Raw genomic sequence first — 17,427 nt, forward strand, 5'->3', positions numbered from 1 at the left:
GCCCCATCCAGGACTCTCCCACCAGGAACCCCACTTCCCCAGAAAGAAACCTCCAGGTGGAGAGAAAAGCATTATCGCAAATCCACTCAGGAGCCCACCTGCCTGCCCCCATCAGGAGGCCGACAAAGGGGTCCCAGGGGGCCTGAAGGTGCCACAGCCCAACCGAGGAGGTAAGCCCGGGGACCTCACCTTGTAGCCATTCTGTTCCCCAAAATTAAAGATGGTGGCTCTCCGTTCCCGGGTGGTATTTGTTGCATCAAAAACCTAGGATCAAATTGGGGTTAACTCAGCCTCTGGCCCTGGAAAAGGTGGGAGGCCACCCGACAGCTGGAGCACAGGGGCTGGGTTTCTCACTGAGACCAGCTGATGCCTGGCCATCCGCCTGGCCAGCGTCCTTCAGACCTGCAAAGGCTGGGCTGGTCCTCCAGTTCCTTGGCAAGTGCCCCGAGGAAGCTAGAAGGAGCAGGTGCCCATACTCACAGCAGGAAAGCAGGCACTCCGCTCATGTCTGACCAACAAGACTTCCAGTGAAATTAGCTAAACCTGGAGAACTAAACCCACATTTATTTCTACTCCGTCCTGAGACCCCAGTAAGATGGGAACAGGACAGGAGATGGGCGATGTCACCATAGTTTTTTTTTCTTTAAGACAGACACTTGGTGAGTGGCTCAGAGAAAAGCAAACACAAGCTATGGCCAACCAGAGCACAGCTGTTTTGCAGACCTGGGAGAGTCAGGAACTGGGCACAGGCATCTTGGCAAAAAGGGGCAAGGGCGTAGAGGAAAGGGGAGGACTGGAAAGTGGAGGACCGGCCCCACTGGGAGTGCAAGTGGAGCCCCAGGACCCCTCCCTGCCTCCTCCAGGCAGGTTCTGAACTGCCTGGTGCCTGCCCAGCATCCTCAGGTGCAGCCCACCCAAACAGAGTTTAGAACACCACTTTTTATAAAGGGATACATCATTAGACCAGGGTCACTGAAACAGCAAAACCTCTAACATGGAAAATGAAGACCTGGAAATTCCCTGGTGGTCTACTGATTAGGACTCCATGCTTCCACTGAAGGGGCCACAAATTCAATCCCCGGTCAAAGAACTAAGACCCCACAAGCTGTATGGTCCAGGCGAAAAAAAAAAGAAGAAGACTAAATCAAACACGATAAAAGGAACTTTAAGAAATGAGTACAGGGCATAGCACAGAAGGAAATGTCAAAAACTTACAATTATTGTCTAAAGAGACGCGAAATGCCATATAGTAAGCACAAAACAAGAACAGGGTTCGAAAAAATTGAAACACTCAGAAAATAAGACATTTTAAATTTGGAAATTGTACCATAAAAGTATAAAAACTTCAGCCAAACACTTCTCAGATAATGTTAAGGAAGTCTCCCTGAAAGTGGAACCAAAAGAGACAAAGGGAAAGTAAGGGGGGGAAAAGACAAAGTTAGGGATTAGGTCTAACATACAGCCACCAGGAGTTCCAGAAACAGCATCTCAGAAAGTGGGAGAGGAGTGAGGACTTGATGGTGAGATAGTGGTGGGGGTGGTATAACAAAGTAGCATATATGACAGTTTCTCTGACCTGCTGGAGAAGAGTTTCCTGATGAAATCCCCCAGCCCAAGGACCCAGCATTGTGGAGAAGGCCACTGTAAGGCACATCACTTTGAAGACCCTAAAAGCTTCTCCAGAGAAAGGGCCTGAGAAGCCCCCAGCTCCTCTAGGAGATAAAATCTTTTTTTTTTTTTAATCTTAACTTTTTTTTGGCTGCACTGCACGGTTCATGGGATCTTAGTTCCCCGACCACGGATCAAACCAGAGTCTCAACCAGAGAGTGAAGAGTCTTAACCACTGGATCGCCAGAGAATTCCCTAGGAAATACAACTTGTAAGGAGGATCAACAAATCAGAATGACAACAGACTTTCCCACAGCCATAAAACAATGGAGCAATGTCATGAAATTTTTAAAGGAAATGTTCTTTCCACCTAGAATTCTATACCCACCCAGCAAAGGTGAGGATTAAAAAAAAAAAAAAAGATATTTCTGGACATGCAAGGTCTCACAAAATTTACTTCCCAAATACCTTTCTGAGAAAGCTACTTGTTTGCGCTCCAACAAAACAAGTCAGTAAACCAAGTAAAAGGAAGACATGGAGTTTAAGGGCCAGGGATTCAACTCAGGAGGGAAGGGAAGGAAATTGCCAGGGTGACGGCTGTGCCACAGACCTAGGGGGCAGCTGATCTAGATGGAGCTGGGGACAGAGCTTCAGGCTGCATGCCTTCAAGAGGAGGAAGGAAGGAAAATTCAAGAGGAAGAAGGAAGGAAAAATGGCCACGATGTTTCACAGCAGAGGGTTGGGGTGGGGCCCTTTCCTGAAGACACCCTTGCTCAGCTTTGTGGATCTCACGGGAGGGGCCAACACATAGATGGAATTCCCTTACCCAGCATTCAGCTGATTTCAGAATGGTCACCCAAGGCTGGGCAGGATGCTCTCCACATTGGGAGAAATCACATTTGCTAAAGACTCAAGTAACATGACACGCCTAACTTGTGGAGTAGCCAACCATGTGAGTATTCAGAGGGAAGTCCTGCAGGGTCAAACACAACCACAAGCCCAGAGGGAAATTCTTGGCCCCCGTCCAGCCTCTGGCTTCCTACTGCAGAGCAGCTGCAGGCTTCCTCCCGGGGGCTGGCACCCAGGAGTGTCTAGGGTTGCACGTCCCCTACCTTCCCCTCCAGACGCCTGGTAAGTAAAGGGGTAGAAGTAGGTGGGCTCCCACATGTCACTCCCAGATGCTGCCAGCGTGTTATACTTACCGCCACATGTCCCCCCTCCTCACTAAGGAACCGCCGAACGTCTCGGAGGGCTGTCAGCGCACACTGCCTTCAGAAAAGAACACATAGGTCAGCCAAGAACCTGATTGGCTGCTGCAGGGCAGTAGGCCAGGGAAATATGCTATGCTGACCAGGAGAGGCGGCAGCCCCTGGGGCCCCTTCTGTCAAGATTTCTCTTTCCTTGGGAAGATTGCCAGTATTTGGTAACCCTGCTCCTGTAGGTAGAAGGCTATGTGCTCCTGCCCATCAGGAATACTTTTTAAAATATACATATTTATTTATTTTTGGCTGTGCTGGGTCTTTGTTACTGCTCAGGCTTTTCTCTAGTTGTGGTGATCAAAGGCTACTCTCTTGTTGCAGAGCACAGGCTAAATAGTTGTGGTACACCAGCTTAATTTCTCCATGGCATGTGGAATCTTCTCAGACCAGGAATCAAACCTGGGTCCCCTGCATTGGAAGGTAGAGTCTTAACCACTGGACCACCAGGGAAGTCCAGGAACACTTTTTGAGATATCATGTTTCTCTACTTTCTTCTTTCATCTCATCAGATACAAATCCAGGCTGCCATTTTGCCAACTTCAGAACTTCTAAGTGTCTTCCATTTCCCCTTATTATCAACAAAGCACTTTGAAAACCAGATACTTCCTTGTGTGTGTGTTGGGCGAGGAAGCTAGCTGTGGGAGCAGAGACAATATTGCTGCCCTCTAGCTTAAAAGGCAGGATTAAGCTTCAGGTTCAATTTTCTTTCCTAGAAGGGAAATGTGGACCAAGGAGGCCACCTGCCTTATCACCAAACAAAGGATGTTGCAGGCATCAAGGCTCAGCTGTCCTAGCAGCCCCCAAATATATACCTTGAGGGGGACTCAAGAAGGGAAAACAGGAAACTGGCCACAGATAGCTGAAATGCATATCAAAAGGATGACTTCAATGAGCCCAGGCTCTTGCCTCTTTCCATTCAAACAAAAGCTCTAGGTTCCTTAACTTGAGATGTCTGTGTTCTTTAATTAACAGACTCTTTTGATGTTGCGGCCTACCTGGTTTTTGTCCCCCAAAACTCCTATATGTCCTGGAACCTTCCTTACTTCTGGGAGCAGTCCCTCAGAGCTATCTGAGAGGCTGTCTTCTGGGCTTAAGTCCTCAGTTTGTTTGGCAATGCTGTGCAGCCTGTGAGATTTACTTCCCTGACCAGAGACTGAACCTGGGCCCTCAGCAGTGAGACCGCAGGGTCCTAACCACTGGACTGCCAGGGAATTCCCAAGTCCTCAGTGTTGCTCACCGAATAAAACACAACTCTCAAATTTTAAGTTGTGCATTTCTTTCAGTGGACCGAGAACTCCCCAAATGACCCCTTCTGGAGGAGGGTACTGTGTCTCTGCCTCTTGGACCCATGCCCACAGATGCTCTGAAAGGCAAAACCCTCACCACAACTGACCACTGACTACACTCTCTGTCCTCAGAACACCTCAGCCTTTTTGTTCATTGCTCCAAAGTGGATTGCCACATATAAGGATCTTTCTAACTTTATCCATTTCTCCTACAAGGTCCAAAGATAGATAAATCACTTTGACCTTTTATCTATGCAGTGGAGCAGAATGTGCCGCCCCAAAATAAATCTCTTTGGCAGAAGGATTATTTCAGGCTGATTATTTTTAAGAAACTGCAGACGCAGTAAAAGCTCAGAAAACACGAGTCAGTTATCCTTTTTTTACATGTATATGTATGGCTGAGTCCCTTTGGCGTTCACCTGAAACTATCACAACATTGTATGTTAATTGTCTATATCCCAATACAAAATAAAAAGTTAAAAAGAACAGCTTACCCCCCACCCCCTTTTTTTTCTTTTTCTTTTTAGAGCTTCCATAGTGGCTCAGATGATAAGAATCTGCCTAAAATGCAGGTGACCTGGGTTCAATCCCTGGGTCAGGAAGATCCCTTTTTTTTGTTGTTTTTTAGTTCTACCACTTTATTGCTACCAACCCATCTCCCTCCACCCTCGTGCATACATGCTCAGTCATGTAACCCCATGGACTGCAGCCCGCCAGGCTCCTCTGTCCATGGACTTTTCCAGGCAAGAATACTGGAGTGGGTTGCCATTTCCTTCTCCTGGAAGATCCCTTTTTTAAGAGACATTTACAAACATAAAGGAAACCTCCATTTGTAAGGGAGTCTCCCTTGCTGAACCAGGAGGAAGATGACCTTATCTCTCTGGAAACTCTTTATCAATGCTAAAGGCATACATTGATTGATTTGTTTAGGCAGCGCCATGTAGCTTGTGGAATCTTAGTTCCCTGGTGGATCAGGGATCAAATTGGCCCCGACAAGGGTCCCACAGTGGTCCTGTGGTCGGAAGCTTAACCACTGGACCACCAGGGAATTCCCTGAAGGTATAGATTTAAATCTGAGTAACAACCTTACCCTTGTTCAGTGAGCTGTTCCTGGTAACTTCCCCTGACTCCTCACCCTCAATGTCTTCCCTTCTCTTTAGCCGAAGAAGGTTTTTAAGGTGAGGGCTTCCCTGAAGGCATAGATTCAAATCTGCATAAAAACCTTACCCTAATTCACTGGGCCTTTCCTGATAACATCCTCTGACTCCTCGCCCCCCAGCACCTTCTTTTCTCTTTAGCTGAAGATGGTATTTAAGGTGAGGGCTTCTTAGGCCTCTCCCATGTATGCAGGAGACATAGGTGCTATTAAACTTTTTTCTGCCTTGTTAATCTATGTCATTGTCGATTTAATTACTAGACCAGCCAAAGAACCTAGAAGGCAAGAAGGAAAAATTTTTCCTCCCAAACACTATTACCTATACTTTTTTTGATGTAAGAGTAAAATTAGATCTCCTGTTTGTTCAATCTTGGAATTTTGTATGTAAACCCCAAGTGCACCAATACACTGACTGTGCGGTGTGCCCAAGCGTGGCCGCAGAGGCTGACCAGAATGCTGGGGTCACGAGAAAAGTGGGGACAGAACTGAGTCCAGGTCATTGGAAGGAGCTCTGCTCTCATGCTGGCTTGCGACCTTTCTGGGTCCTCAGATATCCTTCATCCACTAAATTCTGGGAGCAGACCCTCCTGCCTACCTGCCCACCAAGCCTCACAAGTGTCCTATTCTAACGAATCACAGAATTCTTTCTGTGCTGAGACATAAAGAACCGGAGCTCCTTGAAGCCCTCTGAGACACATTTCTGCAGTCTCGGCATGGCTAGGGCCATTTCTTGCTACCCACACGCAGAGCCCCATGTCCGGGCTATGGTCTCTGGGGGCTCCTCTGGCTGAGACTACTTCTAGTAGGAGGGATCAAGGGGCCCAGGTGGAGATGCGGGGGGGAACAGCCTGGGACTCCCTGTGGGTGTGAGTGTGGATGGGCACACATGTGCATGTGGGTGGGTATGTAATGGGTGAGTCATTAGTGAGTGCCTGTGAGCATTCCCTAGGGGTGCAGTTGTGCACATGCAGATGGGGTCTCTCTGGTATGATAAATATATCTGGTCTCTGTCCAGGGTTCTTGGCAGATCTCCTAAAACCCTTGGAATTCCCTAAGTGACAGGAGTGATTTTTGTCATTCACAAGGAGCCTCTTCCAATCACACCTGAGTTGATGCTAATGAAGTGATTCAGGGTGGGGCCCCTAGACAGCCTCAGCGCTGGGCTGGTCACAGAAAGTGATGAGGAACCTTAAGTCCTAACCTCCACCCTCCAGGAAAGGAGGTGGGTGCTGAAGATGAATGATGAGAGTCAAAGCACTTCCAGGTTGAAAAGATGAGGTGCTGGTAGGGTGTGATGGTGCTGGGCCCTGGGACTTGTTACTGGTGTGTGAAGTGGGGTCAATTTTGAGGGACTGAGCCCTTACCTTGTGGGAACTGACAATGCTAATGCCATTTAGAAAGGGTCAGAATTGAACTGAACTGGTGGACATGTCAGTGTCAGAGAGAACATCCTGGTGTCCCTAAGCCCATATGACTGAAAAGGTAAAGTTAAAAAAAAAAGAAAAGGTATAGTTATGATTAAACGTATTCATGTGCACATGGGGTATGTCTGTGCACACACTAGTGTGCACAATTATAGGTTTTTATATGTCCAAGCATGCACACAGAGGATATGCATGTGTCTGAACACTTACGTGCATTGTACATAAGGTGTGTGCACACACCTTCCTGCAGTATGTGACTCTGTGCACATATACGAGTGCGCTTGGTGTGTATTTAAGCACACACCGACGTGTAGATAAAGAGGGAGCACATGCACACACACACATGGATACGCATGCCCTCCTCTAGACCTTCCACTGTGCCCAGCGTCAGGTTCAGACCTCCACATTGTGTAGTTCAAGGAACCTCAACAATGTGTACAAACGTGTGTCTCTGGGAAATGTAGGCTTCTCTTCCTAGGTTTCCCATTTTTAAAAAGTCTGATCCTTCTATTTTGCCAATTATCCGTGGGACATCTGGGGCTGGTTAATGGGAAATGGGGCCCTGGTGCAGGGGCCAGACCCAGGCTTTGGAAACACAAGGGAGAGTTCCTAGAAATAGCCAGAGGCTGTGCCTACAGAGAGACACATGTGAACCTGCCCCCAGCTTCTACTGCTAGGTCCTCTGTTCCCACTGGGTGATCTTGGACTAACTCCCTAACTTCTTCTGAGTCTGGGTTTCGCCATGAGAATTAATCCCAATTCCTACCTTCAATAGGCAGTCTGAGCAGAATGCCCAATAAGCTCTGGGAATGTGCTAGCTTCCTTATTCTGCCCACAAACACTCTGGATCAGATAGGCCTGGCTTCAAATCAAACCCTGAGTGATCCCAGACAATACCACCACTTCTGACCTCAGTCTCAGCATCTGGGGGAGGGAGGCACCACAACCCACTGTAGGGAGGATCAAAGCAACTAATGAGTGCCCACAACTTGAGATGAGTATAGAATTTGCACTTGATGCAACCTTTGATCTACAAATTGGGTAATGTGAATTGGGAATGATGGACAGGACAGTTTATAGTGAAACAGGGGCTTAGACCTAATTCTGGGCTCTGTGAAGTTACTTGGTATCTTGTATGAGACCCCCTGAGCCTCAATTTCCTCATCTGTAAAATGGGCAGGGGGTGGCAATGGGCATCACACACCCAGCACACCATAGGTTCAAGCATAAGTCCCCTCCCTTTTGTCATTATCGCCAGAGGGCCCACCCTCGAATTTTACTCCCAATTTGGCCCCAGAGGCCTGAGTGTCAGACTCCCCTTCCCTTCTTGGTGTAGCAGCAGCCTGGCTCCATTGACCCGAGTAGAGAACCTGATTGGCCAAGCCCCATGATGGGGAACTCCTGCCCCCTGGTGGCCAGAGAGGGAGCAGGCAAACCGCAGCACCAGCCGGTGGCTTTGGGCCTGGCGTTCCATTGACCCACTAGAGCTGGGCCAGCCTCTGCTAAAAGCCCTCCCATAGTGGCTGAGCCCAGAGCAAGGGCAGGACACTTCCTGACCCCTCAGCTGACACCCGCCGAGAAGGGCACAGCACAGCAACTCAGATCACAGCTGGTGCTCAGTTAGTCTGCAGAAAGCCCTCAGTTCCCGGCTGAATGGAGGAGGGGAGTAAGTGTCATACACAACTATCCATCCTGTCACTATCCTGTCACCCAGCAACACTGAGACGACAAGGGAAAGCCTCCCTCACATGCCAAGGAACATGTAGCAAACATCCTCCCTGTATCAGCAGGGGGCTTACCCTGGGGCTAGGGAGGAAAGGTCCTGGGCCTGAACTTTCTGTCTGTAAAAGAAGTTGGCAGGAAGTGATGCCAGTCCCACTCTGCCCCACCTTTGAGACTGGAATCTCTGCTTCACTTTGAGCTCCCCTCCCTACCAGAGTCCACCCTCGTGATCAGCCTGGGATAAGTGAATATAGCCTCTATGCAGACCTGCCCTGGCTAAGCCTCTACCACCTCCCCAAAGCCCAAGCTCCCCTCCCAGAGATAACAGGGCAGGGCAGAGCAGGGCAAGCCATGTGTGGCCACATACCCTTTCCCTCTGTTCCCAAGCCCATCATATCCTCACCCCCACCACAGCCTGACATGCCAAGAAAGCAGCTCACGGGGCAGGGCAAGGCCCCGGGCTCAGGGAACAGCTTGGCCATCACCAGCAACTGGGCTCCAGGGCCTTCTCCATAAACACACATAGACACACACTCACTTCCTGATTTTCAGGCCCTCTTCGTTGTCTGGAAGGAAAAACTCAAAAGATTTGTAGGTCTTGACCATGTCCCGGCGATACTGGCCCACGTTGAACTCTGGGGGAAAGGAGAGGCTCAGCTGTCACACAACAGCATCCCTTCCCAACACCCGACCTTGACCCACCCCTCTGGCCCCGCTGCAGTCCAGCCTTCTCACTCCTCCCCCACAGAGACCCCAAGCCCTGCTTGGGAAGCCAAGGCTGAGTCTCACCCCGAGTGGGCACGCCAATCCAGTTCAGGTAGCGAGTCAGCTTCTTGGAGATGTAGGTCTTGCCCCTGGCAGGCAGTCCCACCATGACAATGAGCGTTGGACAGTTGGTCATGCAAACTGAAAGGCAAGGAACACAGTGTCCCACGAGACCTGGACCTCCCAGGGCGCCCCTGCCTCTCTGCCCAGGGTTCCTCTGCCTCAGGGTACAGGACTGGCCTCTGGTGTGTCTTTCCAGGCTCCTGGCAGCAGAGAGCTTCCCGAGGACCCCCAGACTCTGGGGTGGGGGTCTCTAACCAAGGCTGGCATGCACCATTCCCCAGGCCTGTCAGACGCCATGGGATCTCACCAGACCTTACCTGCCGTGCACCACCAGATACAAAGCTGGAGCTGCCACAGGCCTGGAGAAACACCACGGGGGAATTCCCCTAGCAGGCAGGACAAAGCCGATGCCCGTCTGTCATCCAGGAACCCGCACCCCCATCCCAAGAGTCATTCAGCATTCCTGCTTGCACAGTATCACTGCTTCCGCATCCCAGGGCGGGGTGGTGGCGGGGGGGTGGATTTCTCATCTACAAAGCCCGGAAGCTGCTTCTGCAGTGAGTCCTTCCTTCAAGGCACCCGCATGCCCACCCGGTGCATGCTCTCCCTCAACCCAACCCAGTCTGCTCTCCACAGCCCATCACTCGGCAGGGAAGCAGCCTTGCAGTGTCTGAGTCATCTGGGAACCCAAGGTCTGGCAGAGTTGGCTGCTCAAACCTTGTGGGCAGGGAGGGACAGGGAGGCACCTCAAAATCCACCAGGGTGAGGGCCACAAGGGGCTGAGACCAGAGACACAGGCCAATACCCACAAGGGTAGTCTGTCTGAGAGCCACCCACTGCCACTCCACACGCCACCAGATCAGTGAGCCAGAAAGAAGCTGCTGAGGCTGGAGGCAGGGAAGAGTCTGGACCCAGCCTGCCAAGCCCTGGCCACTAAGACGGACACCAAGGTGGCATAAGTGCCAACCTCGTGCAATCCAGCTCAGTTTTCAGCATGGTCTTGCCTTAGGAAGCCTCCCTTTCATCATCCTCAGGGCCTGGGCCAGGTGAAACCACAGCAGACAGACACAGGGACAGATGTGGGGACCTGTCACTGCCCCTCCTTTGCCCACACGCTCTGCAAATGCTGGGCCCCACCCTTCAACTTGTCACCCTCGCTGGAGCCAGAGTGCAGAGGCAGTGGTCAGAGTCAGTCAGGCCTGAGTTCCTAACTCTGACACTTACTGTCAACTCTGAGCCTCTGAGTGTGCATGCGTATGTGCGTGCGTGAGTGAGTGCTTAGTCGCTCAGTCGTATCTAACTCTTTGCGACCCTATGAACCACAGCCCACCAGGCTCCTCTGTCCATGGGATTCTCCAGGTAAGGATACTGGAGTGGGTTGCCATGCCCTCCTCCAGGGGATCTTCCCGATCCAGGGATCGAACCCATGTCTCTGATGTCTCCTGCATTGGCAGGTGAGTTCTTTAACACTAGTACCACTTGGGAAGCCTAAGCCTCAGTATCGTCATCTGTAAAACAGGATGATAATCCCTCCGCGAGGTCTAGCATTCGCCCCACGTAAGCACTTCCAGGAAACTGTCTTGTGCTTGGCCTTGGCAGCCTGCCCCGCTAGGGAACAACATGCACCTCAAGACTGCCCTTGGGACTTGGGGTGAAGAGGCATCTGTTTGTCCCCAGGCAAGCCCTGAAGAGAAGTAAAGGGCCCTGCTTGCCAGTGGGAAGCACTCAGCTGCTCCTATGCAATACCTTTGGGCAAATGGGACCCAAACTGTGAGTCCCAGGAGCGAGGGGGAGGGGACCCCGCTGATGGTGAGCAAGAGTGAGGAAACTTGCAGAAAAACCTCAGCATTGGCTAAGGCGAGAGAAAAACTAGTTAGGCAAGGCCCTGCATCCTGAGGGCCAGCCCCACGCTGCTGGAGCCTGGGCTGTTTGCACAATTCCTACCCGGCTGGCTCCCAAGGAACCGGAGGGCAATACCGTCAGCTACTCACTGCGGGGTGGGGGGAACCTGCACCCACCCTGGTGCCTCTGATGACCAAGGAGCCAGGAGGCTGAGGCAAGCGTGGTGCTGGCCAGTGACTACCATCTGGTGGTGTCTGGACCCAGCCTCAAGTGTCTGGGGGCAGCCTCAAGTCCCTGGAGGGGGTTCCAGAACTGAGTCCTGACCTGTATCTGCTCCCACTGCCTTGGGCCGGGCTGGGGAAGGGAGAGTTCTTTAAAACAAAGCAAATTGGCATCATGGTCCTGTTCGGAGGGGACCGAAAGTCATCTGTCCCACCCCTTCCCATGGCTCCCTGAGGGGCTCTCCCATGACCTCAGGGCTGGGGTTCCGCATCCCCTCTTCACAGCTTCCATCTCCCCAGGGATGTCCCTGGCCTCTTCACACACGTTTGGCGACAGCATTCCTCCCCTCTGCCCCCCGGCCACCTCACAGCCATGGTGGGCAGGCAGAACAGCAAGTCAGGGCTGGGCACACCAGAGCCATAAACTACCTATCACCTCTGTTCCTCAAGATAAGATCCCAAGCAAATACTCAAAAAGAAAAAAGCAAAGTACAAGTGTGTTCACAAGAGCCCTGCTTGCAACAGCAGAACAGCAGGGACGTCCAAGCAATAGAGAAATTGCAAACCGAGGCCCCCCACGGAAGGAACACACTTGAACTGAGGGTGGGCAGACCAGGAGAGCTGGTGCCTGCTGCCGGAGCTCAGCTCCAGGCCCTCAGGACCTTGATGTTGAGCAAGAGGACAGCAGAACACACAGTTTAGAACACAGGGCATGTGCGGAAGGAAATCTGAAAACATGCGAGTCAGCTTTTCTCGCAAGTTCCTGTAAATTATCTGTAAACGTACTCAAGGCCACCAGAGCCCAATGAGCCAGGAGGCTGAGACAAGCGTGGTGCTGGCCAGTGACTACCATCTGGTGGTGTCTCCACGGGGGCAGCCTCAAGTCCCTGGAGGGGGTTCCAGAACTGAGTCCTGACCTGTATCTGCTCCCACTGCCTTGAGCCAGGCTGGGGAAGGGAGAGTTCTTTAAAACAAAGCAAACTGGCATCACGGTCCTGTTCGGAGGGGATCGAAAGTCATCTGTCCTACTGGCCTGTGCACACATCAGTCGTGTCCTTACCAGGAAGTCTTGCCAACTTTTGGCTAAGAAAAGCTATCAAATACTGCCCTTTTTGCCGTGTTCCCCGAGGCACGTCCCCATCTCCTACCCCATCTGCCCCCAGAGCTCCTCCAGGTCAATGAGCAGAATGGTAACAGCTTTTAGGCCTTCTGTGTAGCTTTGGATTTATGAAAAGGAGGCAGAATTGCTAGCAGAGAGTGGGAAGAGGCAGGGACTCTGCCAACCAGCCTCTGGTGCCCTGAGGAACTGGAGTAGACCCCAAAGACAACCCACCGCACAGCACAGCCTAGTGGTGGGTCCCCACATCCTCTTCTCTATAAAGCCCTGTGATCAAGTCAGCGTCCACCCACTCAGACCTCAGGTTCCCACCTGTCCTTGTGGTCCTCCAACCTAGTTAGAAGCCCACCAAGCAGAGGGTAAAATGCTGCATGAATGAGAACTTGAGACCTAAGACGCTGTCTCCATGCTCATTCACCGCTTGCTCCCTCCTTGCTATGAACTCTGGGACCCAAACCGCCACACCATCTGCAGGTCTCATCTTTGGCCTCTTGTGCCAGGTCAGCTCACAGTCCCACCCACTGCAACACCCTGAGGCAGTGCCAGGGCACAAGCCCCTGTGTTCAGGCCAGAGCCACATTTTAGTTGCATACCCAGAGCTGAAGAAATACAGGCCTGCCCCAGGGGCCGTGAGACCTGGCAAGTTCCCTCCCATGGGGCCTTAGCTCCTTTGCTACCTGAAAGGGGGTTGGCACGGAGCTGTTCGCTGATGCTTCATTCCCTGAGGGTGAGGAATGGAGAAGCAAAAAAAGAAGGGTGGTGACAAAATTCTAAAGTAACTGCTACCACTTATCAAGCACTTATCAAGAGGCTCACAGTGCGAGGCTGTTGACTGTCTCCGTCCCAGAGATAAGGAAGCTGAGACCTGCAGGGTCAGCTCTGTGCCCAAGGTCACCCAGCAGAGCCACGACACAGTCTGAGTGCTCTTGCCTCCAAAGTCCACCTTCTCACTCCTTTCCCTTTATGTAACAGCAGAGGGCACCCACCAAGTCAGGGTAGCACAGCCCTAACACAGACTGACTTGAAGCACAAGAGAAAGGGGCCCTGGCCCTCCACACCTCCAGAAAAGTCTGGAAGGAGGGTTGGCTAGGGTGAAGCCATGGTCCCTTAGGACTGAATATTGACTGGAAAGCCATGGCCCCAGAGCTAAAGGCAGGATCACAGTTTTGGCACCCCACCAGGACCGACATAAAAATCAGAGCCCAAGACCCACCAGAATGTCTGATCAAAGCCCCAGCCATGGTCACCCCTACCAGGACCAATAGTGTACTAAGAGATACACACACTCCTCCTCCAGGTGGTGTCACATCCTGGTCAAGGCCAAGGCCCCCAGGCCAGCCTGAAAGCAAAACAAGCACCAGCACTCTCTCTTCTGTCGTTCCCAAGCAGAGGTCAGGAGGCAGGGATAGCCCAAAATGTAACACCATCTCCTGACCTCCATTTCCCAATAGGTATCAGGACCTGGACTAGATGTTCTCTGAGGACCCTGCCAACTTGCAAATTCATTACAATGTTTCAGCAACTCTTAAAATAAATCTTTGTTTTTCCTGGTAATAAAAAAAGAAGTTGCAGACTCATTTAAGGACAAGCAGGCGATCAATGAAATGGAATAAACACCTAGGACCCAGGGGAACGTGAGCCCCTTAACAATTCTATGATTTTCCAGCATATCTTCTAGATGTTTCCACCCTCCAGTTTTACCACTCATCCACAACCCCACCTGGATACTTGCACACCCACAGACACAAAGATAGGCCCATATAACAAAGTGGTCTCACTGTCTCTCTCCTGAACACACCTGCACTTACCTGAAATTGCTCCAAAGACTCGTTTTCAGGCCCAGAGATGAGATTTCCTCCCACCCGGGCGGCTTTGAAAGTTCTAGGCTCAGAGAGACCAAGCGATTCTCCTAGGGCCAACACAGCGGCAGATCCCAGTCTGACCATTCGGCCCACACTCTCTGGCCAGCGGAGAGGGCAGGACCGAGGCTCCAAGTCCTCCCCGCGGCCTGAGACGGTGGGGACAGAGTGGTGTGCCAAGGGTCCCGCGCCCTTCCCTAGGTGATGGCGGCCAGACGCAGTCCCGCTGAGCCGAGACGCCACACACCTGTACCCACCTCCTGCTCTGCTACACCTGTCCGAGGCCTCACACCTGTTCCTGCTTCCCTGTCACCGGCCGCGGCAGCCTCACCTGTCTCCGGTTCGCATCTGTGCATTTGAGATCAATACCCATCCCCGTGCACTGCCTTCCCCACTAGCCCGCGGACCCCGCCTCACCACCGCGCTGGCAGGCGTGCAGAGCGGGCCGTCCATTGCTGTACGGCATCCAGATCTTCTTCAGGGGGTTCTGGGTCAGTTCCCGTGGGGACGCCATCCTGGGGCTTGGATGAGTCCGACTGCGCTGCTGCCAACCCAGCAGCCTGGCCACCTCGGGCCACTCGAGGCCCCGCCCCTCAGCCCCGCCCCTCTCAGAGCTGCGTTGACGCCGGTCCCATTCCCCACAGGCCCCGCCCCAGGTCGAGTAGGCTCCACCCCAATCGAGGAGGGCCTGGCGTCCGACCACGCATGCCCAGCTCGCCCGAGAGCCCGTTTGGGACCAAGCGGGCCCGCCCTTAATGCCAGGATGGAGGACGCGCATGCCCAGCTCACCACAGGTTCCGGGCTCAGATGGTACAGGCCCCGCCCTGGATGCCGGAGCCCCGCACACCCGACGCTGATCTGCAAATGCCTCACCCCCCGCCTCGCCCTGGACGCCCCAGCGTGCCCCTAGGACACGCGGTTCCCGTTCTCCGTGACCTCAGGACCCTCAGAAGAAGGGGTTTGCATGGGTTGGGGCAAGTCTACGTGACCCCCAGAATTTGATCAGGAACAACCTGGAGGCCCCTGAGTGACTGGTCACCGGCCCACTGGCACGGTTGTCAACTCTCCCGCTGGCCTTGCACTCCGACCCTCCGGGTCCTGGGACTCTCCACTGCACACAGGAACAACCTGCTCAACCACGTTGAAAAAAGCCCCTTTATCTCGTGGACAGGGACACAGAACAAAACTGACCGTGTTTCTCTCTTTGCCTTAGCTGCTGGGGAGCTCGGGTTAAACCCCACCCCACCTGGAGCAGGTGAGTAGGACCAAGCTCCCAGGGGACTCATCCAAGGACAGTATCTTCCTTTTCCTTCTAGGACTTCATTTTTACCAACTAAATTTTACATCATTAAGTTTACACATTTGTTCTTTAATGAGCCTCTGCCTCTTCATCAGGAAAATAGAATATGTACTGTCATCAAGGACAAGAGTTTGGTATGGATTAAATGTGTCAGTGTCTGAGAAATCCGTTCTAAAGCCCAGTAATGCTATCATTTATTATGTTATTTATCCCCCTCCTGTCTCTAAATATGCAGTGGAAGCAAGAGGCAGGGGAGAGACCCAGAGGTTCAGGAGCACCTGGCTTCTTTTCTCCAGCCCTAACTCCTCTGTCTCCTCAGCCCAGCCTCTTAAGCTTTGTACACTTTCTGCCAAGGCCTGAGCTGACAGGGCTCCAGTCTGAGTCACACTGCCCTCTAGCGATGTCCTCCACCACACCCCCTGGCAGGACCACTGCATCCCCAAGGCCTCTCTGCTGACTGTGTGCCCGGCCGGGACCCGGGGGCCCGGACATGGAGCACAGACTCCACCCAGTGCACCACAGGGGCAGCGCGGCTTCCTCTGCCCAACTTGCCACACTCCTGCCTTGAGTCAGTCCCCCGAGTCCCAGCCCAGCCCTTCAGAGCCTGGCAAGGACCTTTGAGATGACTGATGCAGATCAGTCTTGTTTCACAGGGAGGGAAGGTTAAGGAAGTCCATGTGCTAGAAGCCCACACAGACCCTCCATGGAAGCAGCTCAAGCTGCCTCCCCAGGGAATTCCCTGCCTCAGACCGACTCAACCACTTCCTCTCTTTTTCAGCCTCCCTCTTCAGTGTCCACCGTCCACCTCCCTCCCCGCCTCATGCCCAGCAGCGGGCACACCCACGGGCAGGTCCTGATGACTGGCATGCCCCTGGTGACCTCCCACCCACTTCCTACTTCTTCAAAGCCACTCATGCTGTTCCTGACGCAGTCAGCCCTCCTGTTTGTCTCCTGGCCACTACCAAGGCCATCCTGGGGCCACACTAGCCTCAGAGACCTTGTCACCACACACCCACACTCTATCCAACTCATTGCAGAGTCTACCTCCTCTAACATCCACAGACATCCCGCACCTTCTCAGACCTGCCATTCTCCTCCCTGGCCCTCTTGGAATGTTAGTCAAAGGTTGGGGATCGGGGACAGCCAGGGCCGAGCAGGAGACCAGGAGCAGGTCTGGGAAGCCAACTCCATTATCCAGAAGTCTGAGTCTGGCTTCTCAGGGAAGCAGTGATTCTGTACCTCCCACTCTTCCCCAAACAGTCCCACTCTGGGTTGACTCAGACACTACCTCCCAAGTCCCCATATCCAGGGCGAGGTCACTTGTCAACAGCAGGAGGAGCCTGGAGCCCCTCCCCATGGCCAGGGTCAACATCTGCTCTGAGGATATTCCCCATCTCCCCTGCTGTGGCTCCACTTCTCACATAGGAAACTGAGGAAGGGGAGAAGGGCCCAGAGTCACAGAGTTGCCTGCCCACTATGCAGGATGGATTCAGCTCAACTGGCAGCCCTTGCAAACCTCACCTCCCACACGCGGTATACTATACCCACACGTCCCACCTCCATACCTGCGCTCTTGCACGTCCCCTGCACGGAAATGCTCTCCTAGCTTTCTGCTCCCTCAGCATCAGCAGATGTCCAATAGAATAACTGACCCCTGTGGCTTGCCCTCCTTGGGGCCATCCCAGAGTGAGCCAGCTCTCCTGGCCCAGGGGTGGGAGGTGTGCTGGGATGTCGCATGTGAACACATCCATCCTGCTCAGCGCCCACCCCCCCACCCCGCCCGTGACCCTGCCTGGCCTGTGCCG

At 52.8% G+C, this 17,427-nt stretch overlaps 1 protein-coding gene across 1 annotated transcript in view; it reads right to left on the reverse strand.

The window, feature by feature from the left end:
* The window catches only part of PFKFB4 (6-phosphofructo-2-kinase/fructose-2,6-biphosphatase 4), a 64,987-nt gene extending 50,087 nt beyond the window's left edge, over nt 1-14,900 (reverse strand). Inside the window, exons 1-5 of the mRNA XM_043443205.1 lie at nt 14,740-14,900; nt 9,245-9,361; nt 8,994-9,090; nt 2,811-2,877; nt 190-264 (exon numbers count right to left, since the gene is read on the reverse strand). Of these exons, the coding sequence (XP_043299140.1) occupies nt 190-264; nt 2,811-2,877; nt 8,994-9,090; nt 9,245-9,361; nt 14,740-14,836 (453 nt within the window). The 5' untranslated portion in view covers nt 14,837-14,900. The remainder of the gene's footprint in view (nt 1-189; nt 265-2,810; nt 2,878-8,993; nt 9,091-9,244; nt 9,362-14,739) is intronic.
* Nucleotides 14,901-17,427: the final 2,527 nt, after the last annotated feature.

Source organism: Cervus canadensis, chromosome 22, assembly GCF_019320065.1.
Source record: "Cervus canadensis isolate Bull #8, Minnesota chromosome 22, ASM1932006v1, whole genome shotgun sequence".
Lineage (NCBI taxonomy): Eukaryota > Metazoa > Chordata > Mammalia > Artiodactyla > Cervidae > Cervus > Cervus canadensis.